Below are 25,458 nucleotides of genomic sequence, written 5' to 3'. Positions count from 1 at the left end.
ATATATTGTATACCCGAAAGAAAGTATGAAATATCAGCACGGATTATAGTGAAACCGTATCTTCACAGCAGTTGCTTTAGAGAGACAACCGCTAGAGTTGGCAGCAAATTGGGAGTTATAAATTGAACCAAGAGTCTCACGTAGTTAGAAAAAAGAAGGTTGAATGTCTCTTGGACACAATGCATAATTTTTAGCTGCCTAGAGCGTCAAGTCTGACAATGAGACCAACAAAGGGTTCTGCAGGTACTTCAAGACGTGCGTGCCACTTTGCATCAAGTTGGTGCACTCACAAGTAAAGCTACCCTAGTGCGACTCAGCGATTTTCTTGAAACTTGGCACCCTCATAAAGCTGTAAAAATCTTTCAAGTAATTTTTTTTTATCCCGCTAACGGTTCATTTTCAAGGGTTAAAACCAGTCAAAATTGCCTGTATATTGCAATAATAACTCGAAAACAAAGAATTTAAGGGTAAGAAAAATTTTAATAGCAAACTTGCAGAGACAGAAAAACCGCCTCGATACGTGGTACTCAATTGACCTGGTTGAAGGTACCAAGGTCAACTTGAAATGGTTTTCACCCTTAAAACTAAATCATTACTGGTACAAGTGAAACAGGAATCGAATCTCGAATATCGATTGCTCTAAATTTCATGAAAATCGAGGAGTCACACCGGGGCTACTGCATGATAACTTGTCGGTGCAATCCTCCCCGCGACTGTTTCGCCGATTCTAAACTCAAGGGTCAATCTCGACGACGACAACGACGAAGATAAGAACGAGGATGTGGTGCGGGAGAAGTGCGGGTCACGGGGTTCGTAGGTGGTGTACGTTGTAGGGCTGTAGGGGAGGTTCGTCGACGGCGGAGAGTGGAGCGCGTATTTATCGATTTCCGACGTAAGCCGCGGCCATGTTGGTTCCCTCGGTCAGGCGCAGTCGAGTCCCTCCCCAAGAGAGTATCACGCATAGATTTTCCGACATCTACACCGTCGTGTTTCGCAGGGTGTAACAATGTACTTATAAAACGGATTATTTTCGGTGAAAAGTCAACCGCAACTGTGATCGGACACGTCGCCAAGAGGTAGCTAACGCACCACCGAGACACCGGTGAGTAGCTACGTTATCGTGATTTCAAAGAGCGGACCATTTGACCAAAATACGAAAACCTCTCCGCGATTCCTTCCCCAAACCGAGGGGTGCTAACCGTCAAGTGTCTCGCGATTCAATTCAATCCTGAATATCTTCAATGCTAGCCTTGCTCGAGTAACTGCACTTCTCCGAAGCGAAAGAAGCTTTTACTTATATCCTGTAATCATTGATTTTCGGTATTTATTAGACATTTTTTATTACTAATTTGCGCCACACGTATTCCGATCTTCGGAATTAGTAAGATTTTCCCTGCAGTCAAAGAACCTCGAAACTAATTCAATAATCGATTCGTGCTTTTGAACATGTTGTTATTACACGTATAGAATAGAATGTGGAAATCAGAGTTGGTCATATACAAAACCATAAATTTTCTCCCTTCCGGGCAAAAATCACTTTTGTGTAACTGATAATCGTCTCGTGTGTCATTTTTAATGTAGAAATATAATCTGAGCTTGAATATTGTGAAACAAATGAAGTCCATAAATTATGTCAAATGATTAATAGTCCCAATACACGAAGAGTGCCGTGTTATACATATGAAGAAATTCACATCGTCGTCATATTCGACAAACCGCTCTACGATCAGCCGTTTGAACAATATCCTTCAAGTATTTGCCAGTCGAATTTTTGCAACCGCAGCAGCATTGCCGCGAATAAATAATACGCCTCGGAGGCAAAAATTGCACGCGATCAGCCGCCTCGATTTTGACATAGTCTATCCTACAGTCGAACTAGCGACCGCCATTTTAACCTGAATTTCGTCGTAACCGAATCTACGGGATTAAATTTCGCAACGGAACGCTGCACTACCTCACTGATCCGAATATGAGGGTATTACCACCGATGTGAGAGAACACCTCTGGGTATCAGCGGACACGCGTGTCTTTTGACTTCTGCATGCCGTAGGTCAAGCGTTGCGTAGTTATTCGTGGGTCAAATTCCTTCTCGGATGTTGAATCGAAACGGTGATATTCGTAATTTTGACCCACCTCGACGCATCCTCATGGCTGATGCTCATCTCGAGTAACGCTATCTGGACATCTTCCGGATCCAAGAAACTTCGTCGAGACTCTCTGCAGGCGTTGATAATTCCCGTAGCTTCGTTAGCGTCATCACTTATCGGTATATTAATTGCCGTTAACTCCGGTAATTCGATCCAACGATACGACCTTCCGGGTGTAGCTAGTGAAAATCAGTTTATTTATGAAGCGCGATATCCAAACACAGAGGCACTGCACCGACGACACCGTCTAACGCCTATTGATTTCAGACGCCCCACATTGACGTATATTCGTAATATTTTGTACATCGATTATCGACCCCATTCATGAGCACGTAACTCGTTGCCATTTTTTATGACTCGTGTTTACACACCTGTGCGTGATACCCTTTGATTCAAATCTCAGTACGATTCTATGCGCTGTGCATATTAGATACGGGCTTTGAATTTCACCTCAATTTCCGACCTGTGCCCTTAGCGTTTGCAAGCTAACGGTCATCGCACGAGGATAAATGACCTAGTTGAAAACGTACGCGAGCCCTGAATTAGATGGCGGAAACTTGACGAGGGTAACGTTGTTACGATCCACAATTTTGATCTGTGTAAATCTCGTGGGTGTGTTGCTGTTGCTTGAGAATTCAGCTAATCTATTCCTCTGTTTAAACGTACGAGATAACATCAAGAGCAATACCGACATGACCTGATTTCTGGGGCTGCCAAAATCTTTTTTAAAAGTATCACCATCGACGCAGTCATACGTCTTGTATTGTTGGCAAGGCGAACCAAGCAATATGCTGGCACTTTTATATTCTTATTGTTTAATTATTCTCCAATTTTTACAAATATTTGTGTGTTTCGAGACATTTTGTCGAGAAATTTTCTACGGCACAATCGACCAATATCGCTACAGCGCATGAATTCCTTCAACTCATTCGGTGCGTGGTGAGAAGCGTTCTTGGCTGAAAAAAATATGCCGTTTCGATATCGATTTATACTGAAAGCCGTTATTAATCGGCAACCTGATATAACGAGGTGATAGGTAACCTGTTAAAAGTCAATTGAGGGGTTTACCTTATCTGATTGGCAATAAATATTTGATTCCACGAAGCTCAGAGTCTAACGAACATGACTCAACAAATGTTCAGTTCTGTGGCATTTCGAAGCTCAAGCAGTTCAATCTTGTATCGTCCGTCTGCCTTTTTCAATTTGAAACGCTTCACCCACGTTGAACTGAATTGGGTTCAGGGATTAGCATACGATTAGTTGTCAGTTGACGGACCTTGATTTCAATTGTGAATTTCGACGGATCGGTAGACACAGCATAATTTACCTCATCTCCTTAATCCGCATGCTAATTCCGTGATTAGGCAAATTATATCGCGAGAAAAGTGTGTCAAGATTTAATGTAGTAAGCCAACTGCGAGACATCATGTTGCGCAGAAAATTGAATTTTTTTAATACCAAAAACTTTCGAATCAATCTTGTGTTTCAACTAAAATCTCAAACATGCAAGGTCTCGGAATCCTGTGTGATAAATGCGGATCAACCGAGATGCTAATAAAATGGAGAGAGATGACCTTAGAGTAGCGCAAAGCTCGCTGAAAAATAATTTAAAAATAACGAAGCGTCAAGATTCATTGGAGCATATGAAAAGGCTTAATACCCAAGTCAATACTTTTTCAGCACGAGGCTTGATGAGACCTTCGTGATTGTTCTCAAATGTATAGACGCCGGGCTTTGGATCGCTAAAAAAGTCTACACGTTTATATCACGTTTACTAACCAACCGTTGAATGACACGCCCGCGATCGCTAATAAGTAACTGGCTCAACGTATTGCTTGCTGAATTGTTTACCGAAAATAAATTCGCACCGAGTCACCTTCAACGTACATCACATAGGTATCCATATTGAAATGTATAAGTACCTTTAATGTGTGAGTAATTATTTAACGTGAAACTTTAGCGCATACGTCGATCAGGATCAAAGAGATCATATCGGTTTGTAATATCGTACCTCGTGAATAAGAAATTTATGAATAAGAAGCAAAACCCGTACTACTATTTTTTTTTCGGAATGGTAACGAAGCTCACGTCAGAATCTAATTACTTTCTTTGAAAATCACAGTGTTTTCAAAACTGCCAAAATACAAAACTTGCAATATCTGGTACGGGTAAGTAGAATCAGCCATGATGATTCGAATAATCGACGAGATACTCACGGGCTTGAATAAAATTTTCACATTAACTACCGGTTCCAGTTATCACATCACTTTCTTCACGAATTTCCTCCTCGAAATAGAAGTTTCCTTTATCCGAAGGCCTGATTTACCCGTACAGTGTCGAAAAGTTTACCCGATTCAAATAACAATTCTAGTCCTGAACCGAAGTGTAAATGAAAGAGGCTTACGTGAAAAAAAATCCGCAGATTGATATTAGTATGCAAATATGTACATTATCCTAACGTATATAGCTATATATCTATATGTACCTATATGACTGAGAGAAACTTGCATACGTTTAATCAGTGCAGATCCCGGTATGCGAGTGGTTTGATGTTTTGCATGTTGATTGGCAATTCTGACGGATTTCAAAAGACGTCCTTAACTATCCAGTAGGCATAAATCTCCATCTTACCGGTGGGATTAACTGCGGGCTCCCTAACCCATCATCGACCGAATCTAGCCGAGAATATACTTACAATTAGGGCAGTTCGTAAAAGATTCACAGCCCATTCCGGTCCTTTCAAGGTATCAGAAACGCAGGCCAGACTTGGGAATTCTGTTAAATTCGTACACTTTGAATACGTAGCAATACACAAAGTAGCTTCTGTTGTCTACCGACTGGCTTTGAGCAGAGAGTTTCACAGAAGATTTCGAGCTTCGAGTAGTAAATCGCGATATCTTTAACGGCACGAACATCGTCTGTAGCGCTATTTCACCCAAATATAGTGATCAATTATCAGAAGATAATAGCACTGTTGTGATAGTCATCGAGTTTCCACGGTCAATTCCCATACATGTCCATACTTAGCACATGATCTTGAGGGAAACTTGTTAATTGCCACTCATTCATGACTCACGTGACGTGGATGGGAGTTTATAAGATGCCCAAGCCTCCGGCCACCGAAGGGCAACATCAATGTCACGTCTATAGAGGTCGAATTTCGAAATTGGCAAATTTAAGGGTGGAATTAGGAATGAAATTTCTCTGGTACACCGAGACTATTTCTTGACGACCAGCGAAATTCGATCTGTAGAAAATTTCTGTACTCTGCATGAATGACGGAAAAAGACGGAATTAGATAAGTGGAAAGCGTCATAAGAAATGCTTGGAGGTTGGGGTTGGAATGTCGCCACTTACCGTGGGCGCTTCGTGACGCTACTAGGAAATGTAGGTTTTGCTCCTGGCGTTTCAGCTACCTCCAATTTCATTTCTTCGTCGAATTTTGCACCCGCTCAAGTCCGGGGTTCCGCTTCCGGGCGGTCCAAGTGGTTAGCCAGCATCTCTAGCCTTGAAGTGTAAAACTGACAAGATAATTCGTAAGCCAGACGTCTGCTCGCGTAATCCTGGGCTAGGCTTCCGGGACGTGTCTATTCTTCCACCGATTAGACCCTTAAAGTCGGAAAAGAAGTTGCGGAGAGGGTTGCGAGACGGGAATTTGAAAATGAGGCTTTACCAGCGCGATATATTTAAGCAATGGGAGTGTTGAAGCGGGTGATAAAATCTTGCTGCATAAAACAACGCTGTGTGCTTTCTGCCAAGTAAAACGAGGGTCTCCGCAGAGAATCGCCTGACTTACGTTATAAATAGCGCTATATACTGTAACGCCGCCATTACCGAGCCGCCCTAAAAACCTGCAAGACATGAACAAACAGACTAGATAATCGTGCGCTGAAGTCTCTATTAGAAATACCTTCATATCATTGCGCAATCCAGTGTTGAATAAAAAATATTTACCTATTCTTGCTTTCATTATGTACACTGATTTCCACAACAGAAAAGCGGCATTTTTTCATCCCCTCACCCGATAAAACAGAACTTTTATACAGAACACCAATATCGTCGGAGTTATATTTATTTTTTAGTGTTCGAATGACTCGCGATAGGAAGTCAAGATGGGAGCTCGAAAAGTAATTCAACTGCTTAATCGCACATTTTCCTCGTTTTTTTTAACTCCCGTTCGTGATATTTTATCAATCTTCTTCGTTATACGGTTTCCCTGCAAGGTGAAGGACATTTTCCGTCATCGCAAAAAATCAGAAAACGAACTCCGTTTCGATTCACTCAAAGCTGTTCAGCTAGTTCATTCCCGATAAAACCTCATCGAATTTCAACTTTGTAAAACTTCGCCTAGTAAACCCAACCGAAAAACGTCTCCATTGGTGAAAGCTGATGGACAATAACGTTTGATGGAAAAAATGTTCTGGGAAGGTTGGGAGGGGGGGGGGGGGGGGAGTGGAGACGATCGCTTCAAACGAATCGAGGTCCGAGATAAAAGCTTTCGAAACACACCCGAGCGGCCCTTCCCGAGTTTATAGATACGGTAAAGCCACCTTCATTACAACAAGCCCACAATTCCAAGGTTATCGCCATCTGTACGCCCGGCGCCCCTCGAAAGCTCCGATCTGCTCGCCTATTGGTTTTGGCAAACCTCGCTTGACCGAGCTGGCGAAGAAAAGAATTTCCGTTGTGACGTAACGTACGTCTTATGTGGACCCGGAAAGAGGAGACGCTATGAGAGGGGAGAGGAGGAGAAAGAGAAAGAGAAAGAGAGAGAGAGGAAAAGGAAGAGGAAGAGGAAGAGGAAGTGGAAGAGGAAGAGGAAGAGGGAGATATTTGGCACGGAGTGGGAGGCTGGGGGTGAAAGGCGGGTTGAGACGAGGACGGAGTCAGAAGAGTTATCGCAACCCCCAGGAGAACTGTCGAGCGGCGCCTGCCGCGTTCCTCCCCATCTGTATCTTTCTCTCCTCCGTTATAACGTCTCTCTCCCTCTCCCTCTCCCTCTCCCTCTCCCTCTCCCTCTGACCTTGGCGTTTGCTCCATTTAGTTGTTTCCCTTGCTAGGATTGCGCGCACGCCCGCCCACGCACCATTCAATATCGCACTGGCAAACCCACCGTCCGTCCATCGGTTTTGTAATTGCACGGTAACCCGGCGAGCAGGCTTATCGCTATATATATCTAATACCTAATATACCTCCGTAGGGATATTGCCGGTCATGCAGCGAATCTGGCGGGGGTTCATTGGTTCGTTGATTAATTATTATCGGTGTGAATAAACGAGAAATATCAGATGAAAATATTCGTTTCGTCAGGTCATACTTTTAGAAGTTGTCTCTGAAAGGAATAGCTTCTGAAGTTGTGCAACGATATTCTTCGAATCTGGTGTTCCTGATTGAACAATCAGAATTCGAACGCGAGCGCCGATCGTTATACATATACGTATATCCTACTGTTTACAAATCGTGTGAAAATCACTAAAGAAGTGTGCGTCGAGAGCAGTGTCGGTAGCTTAACCTGACTACAATACGAAGCAATGAACCATTTGCGTGTGTGTTATAATCGTATTTAAACATATCGACGGCGGGGCTGTAGGTGAGGTGAGGTGAGGTGAGGTGAGGTGAAGTCAGGTCACGTTCGTGCAGCGTGACACGACGAAAGCAAATCGGCGTTAGCTTTATTTCGGCACTTTGGATAAATAACCGATCGTTTTTAACGTATTTTGCAGAAGATGCCGGCGATAAAGAGGGACGTTGATGTTATGGAGAACGTCGAGACGAAGGTCGAATCGATTACGCCAACGCTTTCCTCCTTCGTTAGCTCGACGAGCTCGACGGTCAGAACGTTATCGATTGCTACGGAAGAGGTTAAAGTCGGTGAGTATAATAATTCGGCTCGATTAATCTCCTGTGGTTACGTTTCACATGGTCCTCCGTTCTTCAGAGTGAAATGAATTATTCTTTGTGCTTTCGAGGGGAAAAAACTTGACTATGTATTGTTGGCATGCGGGTCGTTTAAAAGCGGGTTGTCTTTCACGGCGTCACGCAGAAACAATGCGAGGGGGTGGTGTGCTCATTGTCCTGGAATTAATTTTCTATGTGCTCAAAGGGCGCGGCGAAAACGTGTTAATCTCGCTCAATGGTCAAATTTACAGAAACAAAAAATGACGCCACCACGCAGGCATCCAAGGGCATCCTGGACCTCAAGGAGCTGGGCAAGGAAATGTCGAATGAAACCGGCGTGCCTGAATGGGGATTGGCTGCCATTTTCATAGGTGACTTGTACCGTTTCCGAATACTCGATTCTGCACTGATTGAGATACCAGATTACTTGATACGACAATAAACTCATTCATCTCTCGTTTCTCACTCTGCAGCCATCGGGGTCGTGATCTTAGGAATTTGCTTCTGCTGCATAAGAAGATGCTGTCGCAAACGGCGTTCAAAGGACGGGAAGAAGGGCTTGAAGGGGGCGGTGGACCTCAAGTCTGTTCAGCTTCTCGGCAGCACGTATAAAGACAAGGTACTTATCCATTTTCTGTGTCAAGTGTAGAGCTTAGGCATTTTTTTATACCCCTTGGATCCACTTAACCTTGTCCAGGTCCAGCCCGACATGGAAGAGCTCACGGATAATGCCGAGGAACCTGATGAAGCCGAGAGTAAACATAGCGAGGTCAAGCTTGGAAAGCTCCAGTACAAGGTGAGGCTCTTCTCCGATCTAGTTGAGACGCTGACTTAGTTTGCTATGTGACAGAAATCGCTTCAGGCGTACTTGCAACTTGACGAATCGATACATCAAAGTCTCGAAAGTAATTCAAAAGTGTGTCAGAAGACGATATCACGATCAATGGATCATATGTAGATCGCTAAGCAGTGCGGTACCAGATATCTTGACAGTGGAATTTGTAAAACGATTGCGATAAATCTAAATACTGAAGTAAGTTCTCCGACTACATTTTTAATGGGAAGAAAAGTGGAATTTAAGAAAATTCGCGAACCGAATTGGGTAAAAATCTTGTTCATATCGTATTTGAAACATCACAAATACTATATTAGGACACGATTTATGAAAATAAAATCCCCCTAAAAAGATGGATTTTTAGTTGTCATAGCTGTCTCGAAAATCGTTTTACAAGCAAACATATAACCGTAGGACATCGTGTAACTTTTATTTTCAGCTGGAGTACGACTTTAACTCGAACAGCTTGGCAGTGACGGTTATCCAAGCCGAGGAGTTGCCAGCGTTAGACATGGGCGGGACGTCGGATCCTTACGTGAAAGTTTACCTTTTACCGGATAAGAAGAAGAAATTCGAGACTAAAGTGCACAGAAAAACGCTCAACCCCGTCTTCAACGAAACCTTCACGTTTAAGGTGAGGATAAATTTTGTCGGTGTTTGTGAGCCTAGAGTTCCAGGACATGTGCGAAGTCCATCCATGTAAGTTTGACGTTTGGTGATAAGTGGAAATGGGTTAGTGGCGATTACGTGACAAAGTAGCAAATGAAAGTAATTGGTGCGTATTAGATACGAGAAATCCTCTTACCCGCATTTGCGAAAGCGGTACAAGGTCGAATGTCTGCCTTGGACCAGTTCGCGTAGTAAATTTGGATGACGAATGTTGTTTTTTCAGAGTGTTCCATACGCCGACGCGATGAACAAGACCCTCGTGTTCGCGATCTTCGATTTCGACAGGTTTTCGAAACACGATCAGATCGGCGAAGTCAAAGTTCCACTGTGCCAGGTCGACTTGGCTCAGACTATCGAAGAATGGCGCGAACTTCAGAGCGTCGAGGGTGAAGGTGGCCAGGTTGGTTCTAAAAATCGTTCAAAAGGTCTTCGTGTACTATTTGGAAACCCAATTGCATCCGAGTTAAACTCACTGACCATTATAATTACGGATAATAATTTCACTCTCTATGGTCGGTGTAATCAATCAGCACCGTGAGTAACGCCTGAATCTAGAAGGACCAAAAGAAACTTTGCCATCACTATAAATAAAAATATAAAAGCTACTCCACGGCAAGCTCACCCTAATGAGTTCTCTCTTTATCCGACGTCATGATTACCTCACATTACACTTTTTCATCACCCCGTAATCACGCGCTGGAGAGTAAATTAACTTTTCTTCTAGCATGTGAGAACCCTAGACCTACCAGCGGCTTCAGTTGTCGAACACTTAACATGATCGAAAATTTTCTGTATCTAAAAAAAAGGGGAAAACCGTGAAAAAATCCTGACAAGAAAATACGAGGATATGCTGTAGATGATAATTATACTTGTCCACTTTGTGTGATCAGGACAACAAGCTGGGTGACATCTGCTTCTCTCTCCGATACGTCCCGACGGCCGGTAAATTGACTGTTGTTATACTCGAGGCGAAGAATCTGAAGAAGATGGACGTCGGCGGGCTTTCCGATCCGTACGTGAAAATCGCTCTGATGCAAAACGGCAAGAGGTTGAAGAAGAAGAAGACGTCGATCAAGAAGTGCACTCTGAATCCTTACTACAACGAGTCCTTCACGTTTGAGGTGCCCTTCGAGCAGATTCAGGTAACGAGTCTTAATCGTTGGTTAAATAAATTAGTTAGGACGTGGCAATGCTGGTCTTTGATTATTTGAAACGTTATTCGAAACTTTGATGTCTTCATCGTTGCAGAAAGTACAACTGGTAGTGACGGTAGTGGACTACGATCGCATCGGCACTTCGGAACCAATTGGCAAAGTTGTTCTTGGATATAACGCGAGCGGAACCGAATTGAGACATTGGTCAGACATGTTGGCATCTCCCAGGCGTCCGATAGCGCAGTGGCACACATTGAAAGACCCGGAAGATGGAGATAAGAAGGACTAAAACTTTGACGAATCCTGAACAAGGTGAGAATTATCCAGATACCTGTACAGATAAACTACATATATTATTACCGTGTATCATACCGCGTTTGGATTGAAGTTTGAAGATAACGAGGGCCTCTTGTCTTTGTGTTGTCGCAGGAAAAATTGAAGAGAAAGAGAAAAAGAGAGAGAGAAATAGAGATAGAGAGAGAGAGAGAGAAAGAGGTAAAGATAAAGATAAAGAGAGAGAGAGAGAGAGAGAGAGAGAGAGAGAGGAGAGGAACCAATCGAAATATGTAAGGGGATGGCTAATCCGTTGGTATAAATAACAAAACAAATACTTATAGTAGATATTAATAATATATAATAATTAAATAAACAAATAACAATAAATAACAAAGAGCAGATAAAAGATAGAGTTGACAATGATATGTTCTCATGGAGTGTAGTGTCTTGTATATATATATATATCTGCTATACTTCTCTCTGTAGTTTTATCATTGGATGATTTCAAGCATTACATTATAATATACATTATATGACGTGTCCTTCACAAAGATATATATATATAATATACATACCTGTAATAGATAAATAAGAAATAAAGGCATTGACATTTAGGTCTTCGTCTGCATAAACAACTGTTACACGCGTAATAGTGATATCGACAATATCGAAGCAATGTAGATTGTAATGATCAATTTCTTGCAAACTTAATTAATGATTCACGGAGGTGAAATCCGCGCGACTCGGAGCGGAGGCCGTAGTTGCCTGGTAATTAAACAATCCTTAAAACTTGCCCGATATTTCTCAATATCTTCGACTCAAATATATTGTTGTAACATGCAATCTGTGTAATGAACGATTGATCCTCTGCTAAGACCAACGAAAAATTTCATCGCCATAACAAATCGTGTAATAGCGTGTATTTACATCTTAAACTTTATCAAATATCGGTATATAAATGTGCGAAAACAATAAAAAAAAATATATATAAATATTTATATATATACAGAATACGCTTTGCTCGTTCAAATTCCACCTCTAAGCATGTTCAGTCCGATATTGGACAGCTGATTGTGAGCAAATTGATGAACGGTATTAAATGTGTTTCTGCATTAAGATTTACGAACTTACGCAGCTTTGAATCTTGTACGCGAATTGAATTTTATTTTAGTTTATTTTATATTATCCACCGCGAATTCATTGTGCTCTCAATTCACCGGAATCACGATAAATTCCTCGGTATCTGCAGCTCTGGTCAATGCCTTTATTCGATATGTATCTAAACTCTACGATGATGATGGTGATGGTGAGTGTAGATTATGTAATGCGCAACCTATATGTATATCGGGGATTTTGAATCGAAGTAGAACGAAGTTTGAACGAAGCATTTACCACTCGTATTACCATACGTAGATTGAAAGAAAGACGAGGGAAAAATTAATCATTAATCTACCTGTTATTATCTATCAGTGGCAAAATATAGATACATAATATAGTTACAATAAAGAATAATTGATTATTCGTTGGGACATTATTCTACTTTTATACAAAAAGACGTGATCTGTACATGAATTATCATTACTGTATCATTATCATTATGTATTGACTTATTTTAATTATTGTCGTTATTTTTATTATTATTATTGTTGTTATTATCGTTATTACTATTATCACTATTATTATTTTATAACAAGAATTACCGTGTATCGTAGATGAGTTTTCAATGTTATCTGTTCGCGGTAAAGGAACGTTCCGCCATCCTTCTTCTAACACGTGATAGGCCTATATCGCATTCCATCGTCATTTTCCTCATCGGTTACAGCGTTTGAAGACGGGGAAAAATTCCCGTATCACAAGTTTGAAGGAGAGATAAAGTCAAGTTGGTGAGCAATGAACTGCCATCAGGTGTTAATTCGTTATACGATTTGTTTTAATTATTTAAAAAAAAAAGTAAAGTACAACAGTGTAAGAACAATTGATACACACGTTTCGAAGAGGACGCCAATTAAGCGATTCAAATACCAGCGACGGGTCGTAAATCGGAAACTTGACAATTCCAACACCTATCGCCATGTGGAAAGAAATTCATCAGCCATTTTTCGGTTCACTGCAACCGCATCTATGGTGCTTATCAAATCGCGTGCAGCGCTTACGGCTGCAGTTACTCAGGGAAATTTTGTTAAAGAGACATGAATATAAGAATTATGCTTGATTCGTTTCGATTTCAGAATCACCCCGTTTCATGAGATCAAATGGGCGTTGTGATTTTTTGTAGAATAACTGAAATCTTTGTTATACATTCACGTTTAATCGCAGTGGTAATTGGATTCGCGTTGGCACCGAAAGTAAGGCGGGTAAAACCATAATAATACTTCATGTTGAGGATAAGACCGCGAAGCAAAGGATATTCTGTAATAAAATTTCAACGTTTCCGCATTCTTCCATTGTAGCGGGTGAGAATTAAGGCATCATTCGCTAACTGATTTTATTAGTCTCTAAGCATGTTTAGCCCGAGAATTTACGCATCGACTTCATGCTATACATAGACCAAATAGGCACAGGAAATTCTCACACATACGATACACTTCAACTGGCTTATACGAAGCACTTATCAATTTCATCATTTTTTACACCGCATTGCTGTGAAATTCACGTCAGTAACTTACCGTTGTTCTCTGCGATCAACGAGAGATGTTCAAATATAAATAGACATTCGTTGCACGGTGTGCGGCAGAGCAAATAACGAATCACGGAATTTGCATTACGTGTAGCAAATTGTTAGAAAAAAATACACACTTTCATTATATAAATCTGAATATGCATTGAAAACTGTATACGCTCTACGTGACGAAAGGAAAGAAATATACGTTAAACGAAATTGAGATCATTTCTTTGTCAGATAAAATGATTGAAAATACATATATACATGTGTATTATACATATTTCTAGACGCGTGCAATCTAGTAGGTGTAATATAAATATGCGAACGTAATATCGCCGTAGATTAAATAATTAATAGGAGCGTGTTGACTAGTCGTTGCTGATTTAGATTTTGGTTTTACCGAACCCTGATGGAACAGTGAGATTCTTTGTGGGATGCATTTTTATGGGTTTTATTATCGCCATTTTATTCTGATAAGTCTGATAAGTACATACTGACCTTTTTATTATCAGATTTCGTAAAGGGCCAGTAAAATATGTATCTTAATGAAAAATGGAAAAAGCTCAAGGTATTTGATTCTTTTAGTTGAACACACAGTTAAGTGTACTGCATAAGTTAAATTGAACATGAATCGATGAACGTGTAACGAAATACTTCGGGCTTTTTTATTCGTGGAATCAACGCCAGAGCAGCTGGGTTGCATGATTAATTTTTTTTTTTTTGGTTCTATAGTATCACCAGGACCAATCATTGCAAACGATTATCGCAGTACAAGTATAACATTGAACTGACGATACGTGTATATGCATAAAGAAAATATTTCAGCGTAAAACACAACTGAAAGCAGATAAAATTTAATAACATTATTATTGTGATCTAGAGCAAACAAATATGAAAGAGTGATATTGATCGAAAAAATTCACGATCACGTTATTTCGTTGATCGATAGTGTATATCGTTTTCAATTTTCAGCTGGAACTTTATGAATAATTATGACAACTACTACTCTCTAAATTTGAATCAGTGAAATTCATTCCCAGTTATAAGTATACTACTGGAAAAAACCAGCGATTTGTTTTTTCACCTGCCGTTTAGGAGTAGGTTTCTTGGATCAAATCATATGTATCTCGGAAACTGTGCACTTGGAGAAAAGTTGTGAAAAGGAAAAAATTGTGTTTCTTTCTGAATTGGTGGAAAATAATTTCTTCAGAATTTTCAGGAAATCGTAAGTCATCGATTTGAGCAAATAACGCACAGACGTCGATGTTTCTCAAAAATCAAGCATAAGATGTAAAATAAAATTCTTTTTGATCGTAAAATTCACACAAAGTTTCAAGTTTTTTGACAATGAACTTTTTACGAAAAATCGATTTTTGTAGATGTTTCGTCGAAAACTATGATTTACAATTTCCAGAAAAGTGTAAAAAAAATATATTTTCGACCATTTCAGAAAAAAACAATTTCCACGAGCTTACAACTTTTTCCGAAATGCACAGTTTTCTTTTTTTTTCGAAAAGGTTAATAGAAAAAGGTTATAGAAGGTGACATCTAAAATACCTACACCCAAACAGCAAGTGGAAAAAATCTGAAAAACCCAGAAAATTTATATCTGCACGAAGAGAACAAAAGAGTAGATCTTACTCGAAATTGCAGGAAAAGAGGGACACATAAGGTTTTTTGGTAAAATAAAATAATAAAAAAAACCACTGTGTGCAGGGTAAAATCTGCTAGATTTAAAGTAAAAAATAAAGTTGACGTGGGCATTTATTACCAAAAACCCTGAGATATTCCTCGCTTCCTACAGTTTTGAGTAAGATCTTCTCTTTCATTCTCTCCGTGCGGTGGAATAGAACTAAGAAATGAATCTGCGGCCACTTCGGTGAGCGTCGAGGTCCAACCTTGTTCAAGTTCGTTTGGACTACCCCATATAAACTGATTTTCTCCAATGATATACTTATAAATGATTCATATCCACACAGAGAGCAGATGTATCCTCTCGGAGATATATCCGCCATTTAACGCAAATAACGAGAATCAGTGTTGTTGGCTAATGTATCGATATGCGTACAATGTGTGTAATATCATTCAATTGAATCTCGAACATTCACGTACTTTCTCCAATAAATATAAAAAATTCAATGTTTACATGAGAAAGTATTCAGTGCCTTTTATTACTTTACTTTTCGCCAAAATACTTACACGTCTCCGCATATTATACTTCGTGAACGTCGATCCGTGTCACTGTTTCGTTATAGGTACGAGGGCATTTGTTATCACAGAGAGCGTAAATAATATTATCGCAAATACTACACTTTATTATATCATCTTACGAGACAATGTCATTACAATGTCATTATCATTATCACTAGTAGCAGCACGATGATAGCTTAGCAACTCATCACTAACGTTATTATTAGTTTTATTTATTTTTAGTAGAACATTATTATATATAGTTGTAATTATATCGGTTAGAAGGGATATGAAAAACGTAATAAAAAGAAGAAATATCGTTAGAGTGTAAAACTAGGTGTGTAATTGAAAATGAAATTCTGCGAGGAAGATAATATCACGAGAAACGTTAGCAGGTAGACTCAGAGTAAAATATACAATAATTTTAGTTTGTAAAAACGTTTTTAGTCCACCGATACGTACGGAAGACGTGAATGCTGATTAAACGGAAACAGAAAACGGATCCAACCCTTCAATTCTTCATTGACAAGAAACGTACCGAATTAAAATCCTGTACTGCAGTTATAAGTATTTCCGGAATGGACCAGTCATAATTCAATCTCCAAATTCGAAACAGTTTTTAGTAAATTAATCTTGAAAATCGCCAATCATTGTGAACCAGTGTTGCTTTAAAAGTCCAGGAGATTACCTTTCAGGCTTGAACGAGAAGTTGATGAAGAATAAGAACAATAAGCTTACAAACCAAGAGGAAGTGACAGGAACCGTCAACCAGGGTATACAAAAATGGCAAAAATCTCGACCGCCCAAGTTTGCCAATAAAATACCCTCATACATGCCGTTGTTCGTCACTCAAATTGCCAGTTACATGCTTTCATTGCTATTAACAAGACAAAAATAAATAAAATATGTAACATTCTGAGAGCCAAACCAAGCTGGAACGCATGCATTAACGATGGTTCGGTTGAAAAAAACGTTGGTCACTTCTTGCTTACAAACCTGCGACTTGTTCACAGCGAGAATTGAAGTTGAAAATTCGTCGGATGAAATTCGGCATCATTCCTCACCTCATAATGATTTTGCCAACTTTTACTTCGTCTGGAATGCTGCAGTATGAGACAAACGACTCATTAATCACCATTTCCCCAGTTTATAGTTAGTTGTTATATTAATGTTACTATATCTATATCTAGATATCGATTCGTTGATCAGTCAAAAATGAAAAAGAGGCACACATAGCACACCAAGAATCATGTAAATAAAAGTGTTTATAAGGCTAATTATATTGAGTTGATCGGAAATTGTCTTTATCATTATACTATATTATATATCATTAGTGCAGCTTGCAAGAAAAATGTCCCATGTGTCACGTGCAAAAACAGTCCTTACAACACAGAACTTGTAGAGTGAAATTTTAACTGATTTATGACTCGCATGAATGATCGCGAGCATGAGAAAAGAGAAAAGTTGATCGGCTCAAAGGCAAATGTAACGCGCAATGTGTTCAGCATGTGTAAAATTTGAACGTGAGATTTCAAGTTTGAACGATAAAATAATAGAAATGCTTTCGCGCGCGTTCCGACGTTCTTCGTCATTCATTCAGTCTCGGATTACGCGACTTGAATATCCGCTCCGCAGCGATTGTGATTAAAAATATAATCATCACCCATTTATTGTGACTTTATAAATCAGTATCAGAGTATAAATAGCGTTGAATATCCAGTAGTAGGTACCTATTATATACCAAACTTTGTCTTTTATTGTAAAATATAAAAATTGCTCGTTCCTAGCTATGCATAAATTTCGAAATGAAGATCCGAAAAAAGACAAAAATTATTTATGGTTAAATAAGAAAAAATATAAATAAAAACAATTCCCCACTGCGACGATATTTTCGAATGCCTGGATCAATGCTTGGAACGTAGTTTCATCGCGGAGTACCTATATGTATATGTATAGTGGGCACTAATTGTGGACTCTGGGCACTATGTGAGTTAAACAGACTTGCAACAAGAAAAACTAAAACAAGAACAAGAAGAAAAAAAACAAAGAAACAAGCTAAACTTAAATCGTGTAATTTATCTTAAATCATACACTGAAATTTTCCAGCTTGCGAAAACGAGGATGTAGCAACATGTAATCACTCCATTATACTTATTGTATGTGTATATATACATATATATATATGTATGTGTATATAGATGCAAGCACGTATACATATACATATATGTACTATAGTGCGTATATCAACGATTATTGCGATAATGTACTGTAAATCCATAGAAGTTATTATTATATCGTAATTATTATGTAATAAATATTGTTGTTAACATAAAAAATTAAAATTTGAATTGCCAAGACCAACGTAGCCGATCATAAAAATCCACATTAGCATATTATCGCAGCGTGTAATACGACCAGCCCCGAAATGCAATAGGTAAGCGCAAGTAGTTGTTTTTCTTTCTTTCATTTTCATTTTTATTTTTCTGTCTTCTTTTTTTTTCAATTCTTCGACAAAACTAACTGTACAGCATGTACAATTACAGGCACGATACAATCAGGATTGAAATCTACAGACTGCAGTGATCAGGTAAGCGAAAAATTATGTAAGACGGGCATACAATCTATGATAGTACCAACGTTAATAAAAATCGTTTGCACGCAATGATTAGTCAAAAAAAAAAAATAAAATGACAGCGAGTCAACATGTAACAAGATATTTATTAAATAATGAATAAGTATTTGAACACATTACAGCGTATCACTAAAATAATAGTAATAATAATAATAATAATAATAATAATGATAATAATATTAATAATATTTATAGGTAAAACTACTTAATATGAAAAAACGTAACGTTTAAAGTCTAATCTGCATTATAGAATGAAATGACGCAATCGCAGTGCTTTGTGTATAACCTATTCTAAAAGTATGTCCATCAACCGTTTCAACAGACTTAATACTGGCGGTAAAATGATCGCTTCCGACTTTTTGTAGCTCGAATTTTTTCCGGAAGTCCTCGGGCGTAAGGTTTCTTGCCGTTTGTTGACAGATAGTAGATGCCTCGTGCGCTGTAAAGCGGGTAAGAATTTTCAAAATGCCACAAGACAAATTTCCATTGTTTAATCGACACTTACGTGGGCGGCGTGTCTTCGCCCATCAAGACGTATTCGTTCTCTGCTGGGTTGCACCACCCGATTAAGTAAGATAACAAATTCGCACAGGGTGCCGCCCAAAAGCCAACTTCCGTTGTTATTGACTCGATGTAGTACGGTGTTACCTTTGTATGGTCGCAGGACAAGGTTTCTAAAATTGCAACGAGATAAGAAAAAAAGTGCCGTGCTGTAAGTATAAGTTGATTGAACGGTGATACGAGAAGTGAGCAATTGCCTCAGGAATCGGGAAGTGTGCAGGTAATTGTTGAACATTCGTCAGGTTCTTAACATGCAGAATAAACATTTTCCAGTATCAGAAACGGCACGTGCCCAGGCCATTATTCAACGCCCATCACCAAAAGAAAATGTCGATAGTCGTATCAAATTCGTGAAACTAAGTGGTTCGATTTTTGTGAACAAAAGATTTTTCTAAATTCCTTTGTGTTCTACTGCAAGATAATAAATGTATCATTATTCGAATGAAGATAAGGTTATTCATGCACAAATTCATCTGGACAAGGTGAAAGACAGTTTCTCATGCAATTATGATTATAAAAATTATACAAGATTTTCCTCGTTTTCATCCCGATGATAGAAATAAATAAATAATTATAAAAGCGAGAAATTCGTTGTAATGCATGATGAGTAAATATATTTATTTGGTTGAAACAATCCTTTTTTTCATTGAAGTATAACGTTGTGACGTTTTTCTTAAATTACTTATTTTCGCAAAATTACATCAGAGTCTTGGATTCCGAACGGCGTCGCCTCTGTTTCAGTGTAAGCCATTTATCGTATCTTTATACGGTGAAGAAAGATGAAGATGAAAGATGAACTCAACTCACATAATCTCTGTAATAACGATAAGTTGAAAAATGAGGTGAATTTGTCTAACAATAACACGATTATTTTAGATATAATTGCCTAGATAACGTGCAATACCGGAGATGGAAGTTGAGTAATTCGGCGCGGCCGGAGAGCTTAGGAAAAAAATAATATAAAATATCTGCTTGCATAACGTTGCAAAATTAAATGTCTTACGAAGTATGGACGAGCCGAGGCATCCGGGTTGACTCGATCCTCCGTTAACGTAGAAGTCGGCGTGGCCAGTCGGACCCCATTGACCAAGTATACCAGCCCCAGTATGGATCACGTCCACGAAGTGAGCGTCAGTGTCGTCCAGGTCCAACGATTTGTTGCCTCCACCCATGTAGAATATTATCGTCGGATCCAGTCCTGAAGGATCAAGACGTGTCAAGATGTATGCGCAAGAAAGTGCGTCTTCGCTGTTTAAAATGACGTCGTACGGACAGTGTTTCAACTTTCGAATCGAGATGAGTAAATTTACGATCGACGAAAGTCGTCCTTGAATATCAATTAAATTTTTCACGATTCGTTGTACGAGAGTGGTTAGATCTTTTATTTGAATTTTTTCTTCCGTTGACCGGTTTTATTTAAGCCTGAAGTGTATAATGTTATTATAGCAATCGAATTGCGACAGCCGCGTGACTTATGTGAATTATGTTGTAACTATAAGTTTCCATCTCGGTTAATTAACGACGTGTGAATAATATGAAATTCATCTACACATCGTTACTCGTACATGCGAACATCAGTCACGATCTTGAAGAGCCAGGTTCGCGTCTAATTGTTCTTCTACCTTAGCCTATCGATAATGTTTCAGCTCTAAGTATTCCGAGATTGTAATTTAAAGACGTAGATCCATCAAAGAAATGCTTGTTCATTTGAATGCGACTAATTTGCCAGAACATTCCTTCTGCACAAAATACAAATCAATTTTTCTTCTTCGCGAATGAAAAACTTTGAGATCAGTTGAAAATAATTCATCCTCACAAGTTAACACGAATTACAATAAACCATTACATTCTGTACTTGTGTCAAAGAAAGACGTAGTTGATTAATCACCGATAGACTAGTTTCTATTTTTTTTTTTTTTTTTTTTTTTTTTAGGCACAGTGCAAGGTTCAAACTGCTCTTGGCAAAATAGGAGTGAAAGAGGCTCTTTCAGCTCAGCTAAAAACCCTGACTAATATGAGAGAGAATCTTGTGAACGGCACTGTAGCGCACAATGAACAGAACATTTAATGAACCGAGGTTGATTTCGAAAGGGGCAAAGTCGCAGCGTGTAATACGAGGTAATTGCGGCACGAAGCTCGACACGCGTGCTATTTTCCTCATGCAGTGAAATTGACGAATACCTGTTATCCGGCCGAGCTTATCACCGGGAAGGTGATTCGCCATCAGTCCAGCGATGTGGGCACCGACGCTGTACCCCAATACGTGTATGGACTCGACCGGGGTTCCTCGGGGATGATTTTTCAGGTACCGGACGAGCTGGGCGATGCATTGGGAGCAGAAATTTGGCCCCCAACGAACCTGGGCGAGACACGGCTCGCGAACAAGGGAGCCATAATCGACGATTATCACGTTGTAGTTCCCCCTTGTGAAGTATGCTGCGAAAGACATGACAGTACCATCGGTTTTCAGGATGACCTTTCGTTGGAAACGTCACAAGATAGGATTACGCGCAAGAAAATAATTCGAGGTGTAATTCAAGCTGACGAAGGTATATTTGATTTAATCATTCATACGAATATCCCTCAACTTCGAAAATATTATGTTCAATGCCAAAGTTCGACTAATAGTTCCTGATAGTGTTGTAAGACTTACGATTAGATAGCTTAGCCAGCTGAGATAGATAACTTGGCTTATTAGCTGAAAGGCTAATTCTATCAGTTAATTTCAACCAAATTTAAAAATGAAGAAAATCAACAAAAAAATGAATTTTGCACCTTTTGGATACTAACTTGTAAGCAAAATATCACATAAATAGACATTTGTCACTTATAGATAGAGAAGTTTAGAGAAAATAATGACCAATAAACAAGTTGGTCAATTTCCATAAATGCAGCTTATTTTGTTTGAAAGTTAATTACTCTTTACGTACAATTCATGTAATATCGATTTTTTCATCAGTGGCTCAGCTAATAAAAAATTAAATTCAATTCACTTTTTGATCTCTCTCTTGATAATTCTTCAGTTATAATTGCTCGTAACGAATCGATTAATAGAAGCAATACATCCTCGTGATTGCACACTTGCATGATCAGAGTGAATAAATTAGTTTAAACTTCATTGCCAGAGTGATGCGTTATCAACCCATATACAATTGTCGTGTGGCCAGTTTAGACACGAGTTTAATTAATTGTCATCCTTTCACTAACTTTAGAGAACGAATTTGAAGAGGACCAGCCATGTCACGCAATTCTCCTTTCGCTCAAGACATTGAACTTTCAAGTTTCCAACTTGGCCGGTATTTATAATACAAACTTGTACAATTGTTAAAAAATTATATCTCTTTAGGAAATCCGAATTTCGCTACAGCCATGAGGTTATTATGTCTAGTCGCCTTCCCAAGTCTAAAGAGAAACCGCATCAGCCGTATGAATAATTATATACACCTGACTGAATTCAAAATATAGATTAGTAAAATTTAAACAATGGTTAGGAACCTTTGGCAAAACTTTCTTCTTTGTATACACTGAGGAGGTAATGTCAGCCATAATTTTAATTGAACTTGATGATTATTAAATCTCGCTGTTTCCTAGGGATTAAAGAAGACGGTTAATGGTTGCTAATTACCCTTTCGGAGGTCGGTACTAGGCGCCAGATTTCTCCCGCCTCCAAATCCATGGATGATAACTTTTGTTGGATGCAGATTGTTGAATTTCGATCTATCCAATGAATGAGGATCCAAAACGTTGATAAGGAATGGATCCTTTTGCGTTTCCCTGGTTTCAGAAGTAATCCCAAGTTAACAAACATAGACGAATGAGAAACAGCTCTAAACATACATGCAATATACGCGAAGATCAACTTGCGAAATGGTGTAATGAGCACGAAAAATTACCGAACACCGTATTGCTCAATTCCTAAGGTTTCATATTTTCAAACTACCCAGATTTCTAAATGTAATTGAACCAATTACTTATTCGCCGTGTCCCAGATTTGTGATTCAACTTATGGTACCTTATATTGTGAAAAAAAAAAAAAAATGGTCAAAAGTTTGACCGTTGAAAACGAAACTCAACACGTGAGCGATTCCCCGGATGTACCAAACGAAAGTGAGAGACACAACACGGAACAGCGGAGAGCTTGTGAAACCGAAACGGCACTTCGTATTTTACCATTTAGCATTTCAGCGGCGGAGAAAAACATTCTAAACGATCCACTTATACAGCATCACAAACGTATTACGCAACTTCGAGATGCGTACGATTCGTGTTACTTGTAGTTTGTGCCATGCCTCGCGGTTATTTTTCTCCGCTATTCTTTCTCGTTGAGAGTAAAGGCGCATACTCGTAAAAGTGGCCGCAAATCTTTTGCCACTAAATGGCGTAATGCAACTCCCAAGAGAAAGGCGGCTCCGCTGTGTTTATTGGGGTCACTTTCAGCTGAAGGTGAAATGATCGTGATCTTGAAATGCTCGAACAGCCTCAAGCGCGTATTACACTTCGCAAAACTGCAAAACGCGCACGATTTGCAACAGGATTTTGATCTTTCGGGTAATACATGTATTACGTGACGATTCGACTTGATGAAAGTCGAATTTCCAAATATGAATAACCGCATGCGTTACGTATATTCTCCGTCAAGCGTAATCGTCGCATATCCATCCATAAAGATGTACGAATAATCCATCATTCAATACTACATGAATGAAAAAGTCATTCACTAAGTACGATGGGAGTTGAATTACCGGTGTAGTGATCTGATTTGAATTTACCTTGTGTATAGGTAAAATTCAATACGTGGGTTTGGACACACGAGTGGCCCCTTGAGGCATGAAGTGTTATTGAAGAGATCCTCCCATGTTTTCGACTGCGCCCTTACACCACCTAGTTGAATGATAAAAATATTGTAATTACAGGTTCAACCTTGTACTTCTCAAAGTCTGATGCGTTTACAGCCTGGGGCGAACGATTTAGTTGAACGCGAGCGGAATGATTTTTTGGAAAGCATTAATACAGTCGCGATTATTATCTCTTTTGCAAGAATTATAAGTCACAGCTTTTAAGCACGCAATTCTTCCATCAGCAACAAATCCATGACGCGATACTCGTGTCTCCGGTTATGACATATTTGATATTCACTTTCTTCGAATGAAAACTGTTAAACGGTTCAGCGATCTGTGTCTTTCAGGAAGTCCGGCAGGTAGCCTGAGTAAAGTACTTATTGCCTACCTGTGCAACGCACCTTGTGATCCAGTTTACATATCGTTACGTACCAACCTGCAGGCTTCGGTACTGGGTACTTACTTTTATTAACCTGAATGATCGACAGTAAATGAAAAAGCAAGGTGTCGCTTTGCAAACACGTAAATTAACACGTTTGAAAATTGCATCAATAACTGTGCGGTATTTTTCAGGAAAAATACTTACAATAGTGACACTTAACAACAAGTAATAATGTAATTACTGAACGCGATCTGACGTACGCGATATAGTTCTCGAAATCTAATATGCAGGACACCACGGAAAAACACGGTTTTGTGTAATTATGTCTATTGAACGGTTGATTAAGAAACCCTGGACGGTGAAGAATTTCTGTATGGAACTTCTTGCACTGTTTTGGATATTTTATTTGGATACGGTACAGGGAATGCACCATACATTTACTGTTTAGTCAATTTACAAATACAATAAATTTTAGTAAAATCAATACGTAGTAATTTACGTCACTGAACCGAAATTGTAAACTTGCAAGCTAATTTCGTTAATTGACAACTCTTTTGTACAGTAAATATGTAGTAAATTCACTCTCATTTTTGACAGTGTGAAACAGGTTGTGTTGTGTAAAATTATTTCCGGTTTTTGTGATTAATCCGCTTCCATAAAATTAATATCGATTACATGGGTTGACAGATTCGCAGAGCGACAAGTACGCGGTTAAAACTTCAATGAATACACTCGTGGATGGATTGGATGGTTACACTTGAAGTAAGAGACTCTATAAGATAAAATCACTGTACATCCAATCGTTAACGACGCTATAAAAATTGAAACTAAAACCAACAACCAGAGTTGGGAGCAGATTTTTATCAAAACAAGATAACACTTTGCATCCGAATATGCATACATGGCTATATAACATTACAGTCATACAAGTGAACCAGATTATCCTATTTGAAAAAGTTTGAGCCCTAGCTCTAGCTCGACTTAAAAAAAGTAAGTAATAAATATAAAACTAAGAAAATAAGAATTTCATTAGCGAGAAAGCTTACCGACAAACAGAACCCCAGAGACGAGGGCAGCAGTAATAAACACTCTCACGACACTGTTCGCCATCTCCGGCTACGCGGACGTCCGTAATTTAACATCTAACAAGAGATGAAAAATCAGCAAAAGTGAATCGACGAGCGTCCGGGCACGAAATGTAAACTCATCGGAAT

At 39.1% G+C, this 25,458-nt stretch overlaps 2 protein-coding genes across 7 annotated transcripts; one reads left to right on the top strand and one right to left on the bottom strand.

Moving 5' to 3' along the window:
- The first annotated feature begins 926 nt into the window (after positions 1-926).
- Positions 927-17,947, top strand: LOC124407593 (synaptotagmin 1). 6 transcript variants are annotated; one of them, XM_046883884.1, is made up of 10 exons: positions 927-1,102; positions 7,871-8,018; positions 8,297-8,416; positions 8,519-8,664; positions 8,749-8,841; positions 9,320-9,514; positions 9,773-9,949; positions 10,440-10,691; positions 10,798-11,015; positions 16,845-17,947. In XM_046883884.1, the coding sequence occupies exons 2-9, from the start codon at positions 7,874-7,876 to the stop codon at positions 10,990-10,992; spliced, it is 1,323 nt and encodes a 440-aa protein (XP_046739840.1). In that variant the 5' UTR covers positions 927-1,102; positions 7,871-7,873; the 3' UTR covers positions 10,993-11,015; positions 16,845-17,947. The 6 variants fall into 6 exon arrangements, with proteins under 6 accessions (XP_046739840.1, XP_046739837.1, XP_046739835.1 ...); XM_046883881.1 differs by having other exon boundaries at positions 928-1,102; positions 8,743-8,841; positions 16,941-17,947; XM_046883879.1 differs by having other exon boundaries at positions 928-1,102; positions 8,743-8,841.
- Positions 17,948-18,684: 737 nt separating this feature from the next.
- On the bottom strand, positions 18,685-25,456 carry LOC124407598 (inactive pancreatic lipase-related protein 1). The gene is made up of 7 exons (XM_046883889.1): positions 25,291-25,456; positions 23,794-23,905; positions 22,650-22,798; positions 21,206-21,460; positions 20,028-20,222; positions 18,969-19,137; positions 18,685-18,902 (listed from the first exon to the last, which is right to left on the bottom strand). Exons 1-7 carry the CDS (start codon positions 25,352-25,354, stop codon positions 18,788-18,790), a joined length of 1,059 nt encoding a protein of 352 aa, XP_046739845.1. The 5' UTR covers positions 25,355-25,456; the 3' UTR covers positions 18,685-18,787.
- Between the last annotated feature and the right edge of the window lie 2 nt (positions 25,457-25,458).

Source organism: Diprion similis, chromosome 6 (genome assembly GCF_021155765.1).
Source record: "Diprion similis isolate iyDipSimi1 chromosome 6, iyDipSimi1.1, whole genome shotgun sequence".
NCBI classification, from domain to species: Eukaryota; Metazoa; Arthropoda; class Insecta; order Hymenoptera; family Diprionidae; genus Diprion; species Diprion similis.
The sequence above is the reverse complement of the archived record's forward strand: the minus strand, read 5'-3'. Positions and strand labels throughout refer to the sequence as shown.